The 12,999-nt window shown below is 38.1% G+C and overlaps 1 protein-coding gene across 1 annotated transcript in view; it reads left to right on the top strand.

The window, feature by feature from the left end:
• The first annotated feature begins 384 nt into the window (after positions 1 to 384).
• tmprss15 (transmembrane serine protease 15) overlaps positions 385 to 12,999 on the top strand; it is a 32,516-nt gene continuing 19,901 nt past the window's right edge. Inside the window, exons 1-14 of the mRNA XM_049466087.1 lie at positions 385 to 608; positions 1,931 to 2,070; positions 2,869 to 2,936; positions 3,162 to 3,298; positions 3,486 to 3,608; positions 3,787 to 3,895; positions 4,493 to 4,602; positions 5,378 to 5,515; positions 6,965 to 7,114; positions 8,035 to 8,140; positions 8,254 to 8,401; positions 9,119 to 9,263; positions 9,783 to 9,872; positions 10,297 to 10,422. Coding sequence (XP_049322044.1) covers positions 491 to 608; positions 1,931 to 2,070; positions 2,869 to 2,936; positions 3,162 to 3,298; positions 3,486 to 3,608; positions 3,787 to 3,895; positions 4,493 to 4,602; positions 5,378 to 5,515; positions 6,965 to 7,114; positions 8,035 to 8,140; positions 8,254 to 8,401; positions 9,119 to 9,263; positions 9,783 to 9,872; positions 10,297 to 10,422 — 1,708 coding nt within the window. The 5' untranslated portion in view covers positions 385 to 490. The remainder of the gene's footprint in view (positions 609 to 1,930; positions 2,071 to 2,868; positions 2,937 to 3,161; positions 3,299 to 3,485; positions 3,609 to 3,786; positions 3,896 to 4,492; positions 4,603 to 5,377; positions 5,516 to 6,964; positions 7,115 to 8,034; positions 8,141 to 8,253; positions 8,402 to 9,118; positions 9,264 to 9,782; positions 9,873 to 10,296; positions 10,423 to 12,999) is intronic.

Here is a 12,999-nt window from a genome sequence, read left to right as displayed (position 1 = left end):
AAAAATGAGTGGCAACATTACAAACTTGTAAAGGCTTTTCTGTCCCAACTTTTTTGGAATGGGTTACAGGCCTGAAATACAGGAATTAATCATTTAATTTTTCATGTCCTTGGATTTGTAATGGACGAAAGTTTCATGTCCTTGAATTTGTCTTCTGAGTTCAAAACCCTTAAACTTTCCCTTTTCCATTGGCGCCACTTTCTATACACTGATTAATAACAGTGTTCATTAATGCCAATAATTATGCTCAGTTATTGTATAGTAAAAGTTTATTGCCGCTATTCTTACAGATAAGCCGAGACGTTCAGACGCAGCAGGAGCTAACTGACCCTCTTTATATCAGACACAGTCAGGAAGAGCTCAGTTACTAGAAACTGACTGCTGCAGGTCATGGTACAGCTGGGCTAAAAGTGTACGTTTGAGGTTAAGTTAGTTAGGGAAATTTCATAATTAGAGAAAATCTGTGGAAAACCTAAGAAGCTGATTGAAGATGTGCCGACGGAAGAGTAACTGGTCTTCTTTTGAGGTTATCCTGACCACTGTGGTCATTGTGCTGTTTATTGTGTGTATTGGACTGAGCGTTGTCTCCTGGTTGGTTCTCGAATCTGGTAAGAACTACTTAATATTAATTCTCCTGTTTATTTCAAATAGTTTTGTGTTCCTCATCAAAAATTATTATAAAGATTATCATACTGATACAAAAGCAGTAGGATTAATATCAGTATAGCATGCCTTTTATGTTATAGCATAGTTGTTTAAATCGTTCAAACACTGTGTAATAATACATTTTTCAGCATTTACTCTAAACACATTACTACACATATAGCGAACATTACCCGTCACTTTTTGTACATGTCATGCAGTGTCTTTGATGTGGGGGAATGCTTTAAATATGTCACCATTTTTACAAAAATTGTTTACCCTGTGAAACAAGTGAAAATATAGTGATTAAGCTGGGAAATATGATTTCTGTGTAGTCTGAAAAATATGAGAAATAGTCAAAAGAATTAAACAGTTTTGTTGGCCAAAAGGCACAGTATTTTAGAAATTACACATTAATGCTTATATTATCACGTTATCATATATCTTAAATCAAATTAAGTTATCGTAAGTGTTACACATTCAGAACTTATATTTGCTCGTACAACATTTCTGTTTTTCTGTAAAAAAAAATAATTATTTTGACTGTAACAATCAGAGTTAACTGTATCATAATTTGTGCCGAAGTTGAACAAGAATATTTGTTGATAAAAACAAATAGTGGCATAAAGTAAGATTTTATAAAGGACAATAATCTGATACAAATAGTACAAAATGTCTTCTTCTTAAAATCAACATATCCAAAGAACACCAGGTACCGATATTTCTCATTGTACCTACAGTAAAACACCTAAAACAAGTATAAATAATTTATCTTTGAATATTTTAAATAAAAAATAGTTCATGGATTTTAGGCTATTAGACTACAATAAAAAGGCAATCTAAAATCACTGTTTTAACTCAATAAACTTTGGAGAACCCCCTTTTTAAACTTGTACTGAAAAAGATAGATGGTGGATTGTATATACTGTAAGTCTGTGTCTGTGATACCAATCGTGAAAGTGACTCTAAAAGCTTTATTTCCTTCTGTTAATTATAATACACTAATAAACGTTGTGTTTCCAGCTGTAATTATTAGCTAGCCTGATAACTAGCTACATACTTCAAAGCAGTAACCAGTTAACTAGCCAGCTCTGTTTGTTTTATGGGTTATATGGTTTGTTTCATGCTGAAATGTTTCCTTTCATCATTTTCTTTTGTATGTTCAGGATAGCAGTGTCTTTATTTTAATCTAAACATAGACATTATTCCATTTGTCATTTTAAAATGAATACAGTAATGCCGTGTACATTAAACAAGCATTCTCTCATCAGATCATTTTCTTTTTTAGCTAATCAAGACCCTGCAGTGTCCCCCAACTCCACACTCAGTGGGAGTCTGACCATCTCTAAAGGAGCTGTTTTTACTCAGGAGCTCAAAAACAAAAGCAGTGTGGAGTTCAAAGCCCTCGCCTTCGACACTGAACTTCTGGTGAATTACATTTTTGTCTAGAAATTGGTTATGATATTAATTACTTTCTGATATTTACTTTATAGACAAAATTATTGGGAAACTTGCTCATTTAAGTTTTCTTCTGAAAAAGGGGTCTTAAAAAGAGTTTACCCTGCTTTTGTTGGAGTAACTGTCTCTGCTGTCCAGAGAAAACTTGATACTAGATTTTGGAGCATTGCTGAAATGATTTGACTATGTTTACTTTCAAGATAAGCATTAGTGATTTAGACATAGTGTAGTTGGGTAGGGTAGTATAAGGTAATCATTCTTTATATTGTATAATGATTTTTCTTTTGACTGGCAGGATAATGCTCACATTTCTGGGAATGTCGCCATCAGTTTGCTTCCTTGGCCTCCCTGATCGCCAGATTTATCGCTAATTCAAGTTGTCACTCCTTATGCTGTCAGCCTGTCTGCTTTTTTGTCCCCTTGCTACCGATCTGTTTTGTTCTTGCCTCTTATATTTCCTGCCTTGTTATTGACCCTTTTTGTTTTTAGATGTGCAAAGCTATTAAAGACAAACCCCAAAACACTTGCAGCTGTAATTGCATCGAAAGGTGGCTCTACTAAGTATTGATATAGGGGACTGAACACTTAAAATTTTCTATCACTTAAAATCTTAATCAAATACATGTATGTTTGTGGTTTTAAGGTGACAAACAATTATGCAAAAAAAAAAAAGAATACTTCTGAAAGCCACTGTAAGTACTAAAAAATCTGTTTCCCTCAGTCTTAGAGGTTCATAATTTTTATTTTTTACAAATACTGTTTTATCAGATCTCTGAAGCCTTTGGATGGAGCTCCCTCAAAGATAACTTCAGAAGCTGCAGAGTGACAGAGTTCAGGTAGGATGTGCCTAATGCCTCACAATGAAACAGTAGTAGATAAGTATTATTTGGGTCAATGTGAGGTAGCATACATTCATACAAAGGATGGTTGTGGGACACAGCACTGTAGCAACTGACCCAACATCACTGATTTCATTCTCAAGAACTGGATCATAAACAAGTCACTTGTAAAGACAATGAATAGAGTTATATAGTAAACAAATCCCTATCTTGTCTCTCCAGTCAGGGAAGTGTTGTCGTGGACTTTGAACTTTTCTTCCTCGATGCTGTGGATTCAAAATCAGCAGAAGATGAGTTGGTAGCCAGTGTCCAGACCAATGGAGGACTCGTAATAGACACTAGCAGCATTCAGGTCTCAGGTACATATATATTTTCTCCCTCCATCCAATGATAAATTCATACTTTTATCCTTCCTTTCATCCATCCATTTATCCCCCACTATCATATCTTTTATTTTACTGTTTTTCTCTGTACTGCATTGATAAGGGCTTGTTCAATTTAATGTGGCTGATTCTGAACTGTGTGTGGGTGTGTGTGGTTGGTTAGCGGTGAAGTGTCCAGATGGCGAGAAGGCATGCAGAGATGGCATCAGCTGTGTCTCTCTCACAAACTTCTGTGATGGGATCCTGAACTGCCCTGACGGCTCGGATGAGTCTGATCGAATCTGTGGTACAACTTTATCAGAATTTTATTTTAGAACTTGATCAAAACTTCCTTAGAGCTTTGTTTTAACATTGTCATATCTTTATCCAAATTTAGTAATGCCTTTAACAGTGATCTATCGTATGGGCTCTAATTATTCTAGATCATTTAGGGCATTTTCTAACTGTGGTTAATGTATCCATAGCGACGGTATGTGATGGCCAATTCCTCTTGCATGGTCCGAACGGATTCTTCCATTCTAAAAACTTTCCACATGATTACGACATTGATACAAACTGCCACTGGATCATCCGGTACGGCTCCAGTGTTCAACACCACAGTTCTGTACAACATCCAATATACACAGTTCCAATCATGCCAGGACACACCCCTCCATCCATCACCTACCCACTAACCTCTCACCCCACCCAGCCACCCACCATCAGTCAGCCCAACTAATCCAACCACCCACTTATCCCCCCACCCACCCACTAACCTCTCACCCCATCCAGTCACTCACCATCAATCAGCCCAACAACTTCAACCACCATTCATCACCCACCCATTACTCCAACCACCCACTAATCACCTCACCATCTATCACACCACACTCACCCACCCATTACTCATCACCTCACCCCAACAATCCATCATTTATCACCCCAACTACTCCAACCACCATTCATCCCCACCCATTTCTCCAACTACTCATCCATCCATTTCTCAACCACCCACAATTACCCTGACTATTCCATCCATCCACTCTTTCACTCTTCACCTCAATCACCCTAATTGCCTCATACATCATCCATTTACTCACCATTACCTGTTCAACCATCACCCCATTCATCCGTCTATTCTTGTAGCTGTTATGTAGCTTTGATCTGACTCTGATTTACTTTGTTCTGCAGGGTTAATGATGGATTCTCTATAAAGATAGTCTTTGAGGTTTTCCAAACTGAGGAAGAAATCGATTTTCTATATCTGTATGAGGGAACTGGACCTGGAAAAACACTGGCATGTGAGTTCATAGCTAATATGCATTATCAAGCCTTTTTGGACCCAGGTTAGCTTTCTCTATAGGGTCAGTCTGCTTGGTCAAGTGTAAAAGCTACAGATCCACGTGGAGGCTTGTGTCATTGGCTAATTTTGTAGTGTGACACTTCAAAAAAAGCCTAATAAACCCACTCTGTGAGGGGACTAGACAGAGGGTACTGTAATAATCTCACTAATGTGAAGCTGGCCTGCATGGATAAAAATATTGGATAACAGCTGCTCGTTCAGAGGAAATCCTGCACACTGAAAAGCTACACATCCCAAATATATGTTGTGTAAAATAAAAATAATAATACACAGTAAACGGACAAAGATTTTTGGAAACTTCATAATTCATAAAAATTATGTGAAACCAAACCAGCGATAACATGCTCCTCCCCCAAACAAGCAAACAACAATTTATTAAATACTGTGAAAATGTAGAGAGCAACTACATCCAGCAAACTTACTGGGCTGCTCTGTTTCTAGAATTAATATATTTTATGTTGCAGGGATGATCATGTCAGGACACTGATATCATTAATTAAAATATTTGATCTCTAAAATTGTGATCTTGATTCACAAATTTAAGTATTTAGCTCTTTTCGAGTCTTATAGCACTTTTGCTATATGTCATTAAACACATGTTTTATAAAATATTCTTGCAATCAATTCTAAATTTTTGTGAAAATGTATTTTTCCAAACATTTTAAAGCTAAATTAATGATTAAACTACAAATTTTACATTTCTTTCTCCTCAGACTCACTGTCAGGCTCCTCTCCTGGAATCATCTGGCTGTTTTCCAGTGAAGCGACTGTGGAATTCTCCTCTGACTCCATCAGCAACCAGCAAGGCTTCAATGGCTCTTACTGGGAGGAGAACATCAGCATGCTTTCAAGTATGATTCACTTTCACACCTCTCAATATTTACTCATTTACAAATAAACCGAGTGGTTTATTGATAAACTTAGTGCTTAAGGAAACTTCTTCTCTTGGTGTTGGATTAATTTAATCTCCAGTAACCAAACAAATACTCTAATCAAATAGTTCCACACAGGGGGGCACCACCAATGGAATTCTGAGTGTGAATATGGGGTTCAGATGTTGTACTCAATGTATTTTCCATGGTAGAACATTAGAAAGTGACTAGTTTTAATCATGACAATGGTCAGAAATATATTCTGGCATGGCAATAAAATTTGATTTTGTCAATTTTAAAGCATCTCCAGAAGAGCAGAGAAGAAACTCCTAGCTGATACAGTTTATTAAAAAAAAAATAAAAAGCAGGTGTATTTCTGTACAGATAGTATTCTACTGCAAGATAAACTTGGGTTATGTCATGTGACCAATCAGGTGTTAAAATTAAAAACACTGTGATAACTGTGGGTGTGATTTTCCTCGATTTTTAACTAGGGGGAACTTGTTATCTTTTTTCTTCTACTGACAATACACTGTGGACAAATGTATTGGGGGCACCTGCTCTTTCATTTTTTCTTCTGAAATCAAGAATATTAAAAAGAATGTGTACTGTTTTTGTTGGAGTAACTGTGTCTACTGTCCAGGGAAGACCTTTTTACTAGATTCTGTTGCTTTCAGCTTAAAAGTGTGAGATCAGAATGTTGATAGGTATAGGCACCAATGTTTATCTGCTACTGGGAAGGTCCTATTCTTTCGGCATTACTTCTGTAAGCTGTGTGTGTGTGTTAGCACATCCGTTTTAGTAGCCAAATCAGTGCATTCATTAGAGGCAGATATGTAGTATATATTACACTTATTTAAGATTAAAGATAAATTTATTTATAGAGATTTTTGCTAAATAACTGTATGTCATTTTAAGTAGAAGTATTTCAATACAGTACTTAAGCACTAAAATGCTGTATCTGTACTCTAATGGAGTATTTTTTTTTTTCACTTTTAGTGTTTTACTTCAGTACTTATTTTAGACAAGTTAAATACCTTTACTCTGATACAATTTTTTTGTGCTGCATCATTACTCGTTACAATGTAAAAAATGTTAGGAATCATTCCAAACCCACATTATCACCAAAGCCAGAGTGGTATATGCCCTGCACTGTCATCGGGATAGATGAAGCAGCTCATCAATAAGAGAATTAATCGATCAAGCTGATTATACATTATACAATAAACTACTTGCAATACTTAGGTACAAAATATGTTGACTACTTTAATACTTCCATTTTAGTGCAGTGCTTAAAGAACACTTCAGGGTCTACTCAGGTCAACTTCTGCTTTTTAGATAGAGCACGTGTACTTTTACTCAAGTTTGGGTTTCTGATATCTTATACTAGAGGCATCTGGTGATCACTGACTGACCATATGTTTGCAGATGAGGAGAAGATAAAATGCTCGTTTGAGGATGGGTTCTGTTACTGGAGGCAGGATCCTATGGATGATGCAGACTGGGTCAGAACATCAGGCTCCACTTTCCCTCCCCTCACTGGACCAAGCTTTGACCACACACTGGGCAACCAGTCTGGTAAACTACCAAACATCTAATGAACTGAACATTAACACTGTAACATGGACAGAGATATAGCTCTCAAAAAAAATGAAGCCACCACAGGTCTAGCGCCTCTGCTGGCTGGTTGCATTCATGTGTAGCTTTGCCCACATTTGAATAACAGAACAGCCCAACCATTTTCCATCCCATTTTTTTCCTCTAAATTGTCTTTCCATCCTCAGTGTCTCATTCAAAGAGTTAGTTTTTCCTGTGCTAATATTGACACATTTTTAATTTTTCCACAAAAAGTCTGCTATATCATACGAAGACAAGGCTGCCCTTTGGAATAAAGTGACTGACAGGGGCAGGGACAGACTATTATACATAGAGATATAGTCGAGCTGTAAGGCTAGTTATTCAGTAATACGGTTATTGATCATGTGGTGTTATGATGTTGGTCATATTCACAGTTACTTTGAACACTGTAGTTTTTACTATGTTCTTTGTTAAGTCTTATGTTAATATAAAATGTTCACCGTCATGTGATTAGCCAGTCTGCTGACATTAGTGTAGTTAGTCGTGTTGGACTGGGTAGTATTTGTACTTAGTCAGCGTTCTTGACACATTTTTTTTCTGGTCTGGATGAGAAAATGTGGTCCATGTTTATATACAGTTATTTTTTAATTATATATAACCATGTAATTACGGTAACATACAGTAGTTAGCCAACAGTTTGTATTCAAGCAAATTACAAAAAAGCAATAAAAAAAGTTTAAAAAAAAATGTTTTTGTGTGAAAGCGAACCAGAATAGTAAGCCCCTCCCCCAAACAAGCCAGGAATAGGATTCAGGATAAAATAGCCACTTAAAAATGAGAGAACATGCAGCAGTTCTGTCTGTTTGAACAGTAGTTTAGGATTCTACAGGTCTGTGAATAAACACACACTGGTTCTGCAGGGTTCTACATTGTAACTCCAAGCAGTCCAGGCAACTGGGAGAAGGTTTTCCGCCTCTACAGTCTTCCTCTGTCCTCAGCTAATGGAGAAATTTGTCTGCAGTTCTGGTTAGTGATGCTTTTTGCACCTTGAAGACTACAACCAGAAAACAATATAATGGATATTAAACACAGTGATGAACATTATTAAATTCTATATATTTGTATGTATGTCGATTTAGGTATCACATGTATGGGGTGGACGTCTTTCGTCTGGCGGTGATGATGGAGCGAGGGTCACTCAGTACAGTTCTCTTCCAGCAGGAAGGAAACTATGGAGATAACTGGAACTACGGCCAGATAACCCTAAACAGCACTGCTGACCAAACGGTCAGTCAGACCCATAGATCTGACCATCTCTCAGCATTAACACACAATCCTTTCCATTTCCTCCCTTCTGAGAGAAGGACTTTGTGAGCTACACTTTTTGTAGCCCAAATACATTGATAATATTCTTAATATATATGCTATTATTAGAAATTATAGCTGAATACCGATTTTATAAAAAAAACTTTATCTCTGCACTTTCAATATGTCTGTATGGCTTTTGAGGTTTCAAAGAATAAGCATCACATACAGTACCAGTCAAAAATTTGGACACTTTTTCTCCTTCAATGTTTTTCTTTATTTCTTTATTTAATTTATTTTGTACATTGTAGATTAATATTAAAGACATGAAAGCAATTAAGGGACACATATGAAATTATGTTGTAAACGGTAAAAAAGTTTTTTTGACCTAAACCTGATCAACTGAAATGGTGATTTGAGATGAGCTGAAGCTTCACAGCGTATTCGAGGTGACTCTCCTTCATGAAGAGGTTAAGAGATTAAAATACCAAGTGTGTGCAGATCTGTCCTCAAAGATAAATGTGCTACTTAGAAAAATCTTAAGGATTAAAGTTCCTGGTATTCTGGTTTTACACTTTTACTATTTTTTTTTCCTGCAGCAGAATTTGGTTGTATATGAAAACAGTGCTTTTTTAACTCAGTTTAGCAGTTTTTGTAAAGCTCAGGATTGTTTGCAGCTTTGATTTGTTCTGGTTTCAGATTGTTTTCGAAGCGCGGAAAAACGGGGGCCTGAGGAACGATATTGCTCTGGATGACGTCACTTTAACCTCTGGACCCTGTAGAGAAAACCCATATCCAGAACCGACTCCGGTTCCTCTCCCCACCACTCCCACACCTATAAGACGTACGATAAACTCTCTTATTCAGATACACAGACAGACAGACAGATACACTACACTATATGTCCTACTATATGTTTGTGGCCAGACCTTCTTAATGCCTTCGGAATGCCTTCAGCTGCATTAAGTGGCACTTACTGCTGACACAGATGTGCAAATGCATACACAGAGCTTGTACTGCCAATAGAATAGGACTCAAATAATGATGCAGATAATAAATGTAAACTTGCCGGTACCATGGCAGGCTAGAGAGGTATAAAGACCAAAGCATTGAGTTGTGGAGCAGTGGAAGTGTGTCCTCTGGAATGATGCAGCCCCATTCAATATTTTTGGATGGGAGGAGTTGGAGAGTTGAGGATGAGGTGAGGTGGTGATTACCCAACAATCTGACCTCACTAACACTCTTGTAGAATGCAATCAAATCATCTGAACAATGTTCTAAAACCTAGTAAAATGTATACTTTTGTCCATATAGAGTATCCGGATTCAGTTGATCAGTAAAGGCATGTTTATTTTTTTGGCAGCTGACTGCGGGGGTCCTTTTGATCTGTATGAACCAAATACAATCTTCAGCTCACCAAACTATCCGAACGGCTATGGGCATAATGCATCATGTAAGTAATAGAAGTTCCTGGTTCCTGCAGTTCAAACGTGAAGTCTCCAAAAGGTTGTACACACCACTGATGGACACAGTAAATGCAATAAATGCATCTGCATTAAGGTGCACCAACTGTTGATATACAGTACCAGTCAAAAGTATGGACACACTTTGAATTATTAAGCAGAATTCAGCACAACACCTGGAAAGGCAAATTGCCGACCTGTAAGCCAGACTCCACCCACATAGGTGTTTAAGACAGGATTTAACAAAGCACTTTAAACTGTAAAAAATGTAAAACCAAAACTATCCAGAATAAATGTTCAGTACACAAAAAAGCCTTGGTTCAGACTGTGGTGCAGACTTTCATATATGAAAACATTCTTAGAGGTGTGTGAAAATTATTTCAGGTCTAATTGGTTGTGTGTGTTTTTGGTCAGGTTTGTGGACACTGCACGCCAAAGAAGGGCAAAATATCCAACTACATTTCCAAGATTTTGCACTGGAATCAGCGTATGACATGGTGGAAGTTCGTGATGGAGTGGATCCTTATTCAACATTACTAGGTGACTATAACAAAAAAGGTGTTAATGGGTCCTTACTTTTTATTTAGCTTTGATTATTGATATCATATTTCATTTAGTGTTGAATATATGGCACCTAAAGTGGTGCTTTAAAAGTGTTTAAATAAGCTTCCTCTGCTGCCCTATAGACAGGCTGACAAAGGCTACTTTTGGGTAGTCTATCTTTTGGTGAGAGATTGTTGGTTGCTATACATTACACACTCTGAAGACATTTACCCAGTGGACAGACTTTGAGAGGGGTCACGTCATTTGTCTGGAAACAGGATGGTTGTATCGATAAATTGTCCACTATCTAGGCTGTCCATGAGCCAGCCAGTCAATGTTTTCCCTTGCAGTCGCGTCAAAAACACAAAAACCTGGACTGCTACAGACTGGACTTATTGCATACGACAGTCAGTCAGAAATGAGAGGAACATTAACAACTCAGATAACAACTAGATATGTGCAGGACATCCTGCTCCACGCATGTTGCCTCTAATGACATTTTTCATATAGCGCTTTATCAAGAACCCAAAGACGCTTACATTACAGGGTACATAGAAAACACACTACAATCAACAAGAGCAACAATAACACAAGAATACAAGAGAGTATGTGGACAGATCAAATAGAAGAACAAACAGACTGAGATAAGAGAGCGATTTACAGAGTGAACACTGTACAATGGCAGTCAGACATTGAAAGCATGAGGGAGGTTGTAGGCAAGTGAGAAGAGATAAGATTTCAGATTAGATTTGAATATGGAGAGTGAAGTGGTTTGTTTAATGGGAGAGAGTTCCAAAGTCTAGGGGCAGATGTTGAGAAGGCTCTGTCACCAAAACCACGGAGGGTAGATGGAGGGATGGTGAGAAGTCCAGCTGAGGATGACCTGAGAGAGCGAGAGGGTGTATAGGGAGAAAGAAGATCAGACAGGTAAGAAGGGGTGAGGTTATTCAGGGCTTTATAGGTGAGCAAAAGAATTTTGAACTGAATGCGATATTGCACAGGAAGCCAATGGAGACGCTGGAGGACAGGGGTGATGTGGTGATGTGCACGAGTGTGTGTGAGAAGACGGGCGGCAGAGTTCTGAACCATTTGAAGTTTGTGAATGGAGGAAGAGTTGACACCTAAAAGGAGAGAGTTACAGTAGTCTAGATGGCTGGAAATGAAAGCATGAATAAGGATTTCAGCAGCTGACTGAGAGAGAGATGATCTGATTTTAGCAATATTGCGCAGGTGGAAAAATGAAATTTTGACAATAGAGTTAATATGAGCAGTAAATGAGAGGGTTGAATCAAGGATAACACCTAGATTACGGACAAGTGTGGAGTGAGATATGGCTACACCATCGATACAAAGAGTAAGAGTGGGAGTTTTCTTAAGGATAGACTTGGATCCAATGAGAATGAGTTCAGTTTTGGAGCTATTTAACATAAGAAAGTTCTGATTCATCCAACTCTTGATTTCAGACAAGCAGGCCTCTAAGTGAGAAAGGGTTGGGTTTTTAAGTGATTTGGTGTTAAGGTAAATCTGTGTGTCATCAGCATAGCAGTGAAAATGCAGGTTGTAACGACGAAGTATGTGGCCAAGGGGAAGGATATAAACAATGAAGAGGAGAGGTCCAAGGACAGATCCTTGAGGGACCCCTTGAGAGACCACAGAGGTAGAGGAAGTGTGACCAGAGAGGGTGATAAACTGCTGCCTATTGGTCAGGTAGGATGTAAACCAATCGAGGGCAGTACCATCAATTCCCAGTTCGTGCAGCCTAGACAGGAGAATGGAATGACTCACTGTGTCAAAGGCGGCACTTAAGTCAAGAAGTAACAGAATGTTTAAAGCACCAGCATCTGCAGACACAAGGAGATCATTAGTGACCTTAATTAGAGCTGTTTCTGTGCTGTGGAATGGACGAAAACCAGACTGGAAGGGTTCAAAAAGACTATTAAGAGAAAGGTAGTCCTGTAGCTGGCTGGCAACAGTACGTTCAAGAACTTTAGACAGAAAGGGAAGGTTAGAGATAGGACGATAATTATTTAGATCAGATCTGTCGAGGCCCGGTTTTTTAAGGATAGGAGTTACTGCAGCAATCTTATAGATTGAAGGAACCTGGCCGAGGAGCAGAGATTGATTAATAAGGATGGTGAGGTGAGGGACCAGGACAGGTAGACTGGCTTTAGTTAAGGATGTAGGAAGTGGATCAAGAGAACAGGTTGTGTTCTTGGAAGTAGTTATGATATTAGCAATGAAGGAAGAGTTGACAGTGTTAAAGGCAGAAAGAGAGGAAGTGAATGATTTAGAGCCAGAAGGAAGAGTAGAAGGAGAAGATTGAAGAGGGGTAGCAGCAGTAGCAGTTGTCAGAGAGCTATTAATAGTTGCAATTTTGGATTCAAAGAAATGTAAGAATGTGTTGCAAAGTTCAGAGGAAGCAGCTACAGTCTCATCAGGGGGTTTAAAGAGCTTGGTGACTGTTGAAAAAAGATGACGGGAGTTAGTGCTATGTTGTTTATTGATGAGGCTGAAAAGATAAGTTGACTTAGCCGTATGTAAGGCGTCTCTGTAGTTGGATGTTGGATGAACGGT

The sequence above is a fragment of the Astyanax mexicanus genome, chromosome 17 (genome assembly GCF_023375975.1).
Source record: "Astyanax mexicanus isolate ESR-SI-001 chromosome 17, AstMex3_surface, whole genome shotgun sequence".
NCBI lineage: Eukaryota > Metazoa > Chordata > Actinopteri > Characiformes > Acestrorhamphidae > Astyanax > Astyanax mexicanus.
The sequence above is the reverse complement of the archived record's forward strand: the minus strand, read 5'-3'. Positions and strand labels throughout refer to the sequence as shown.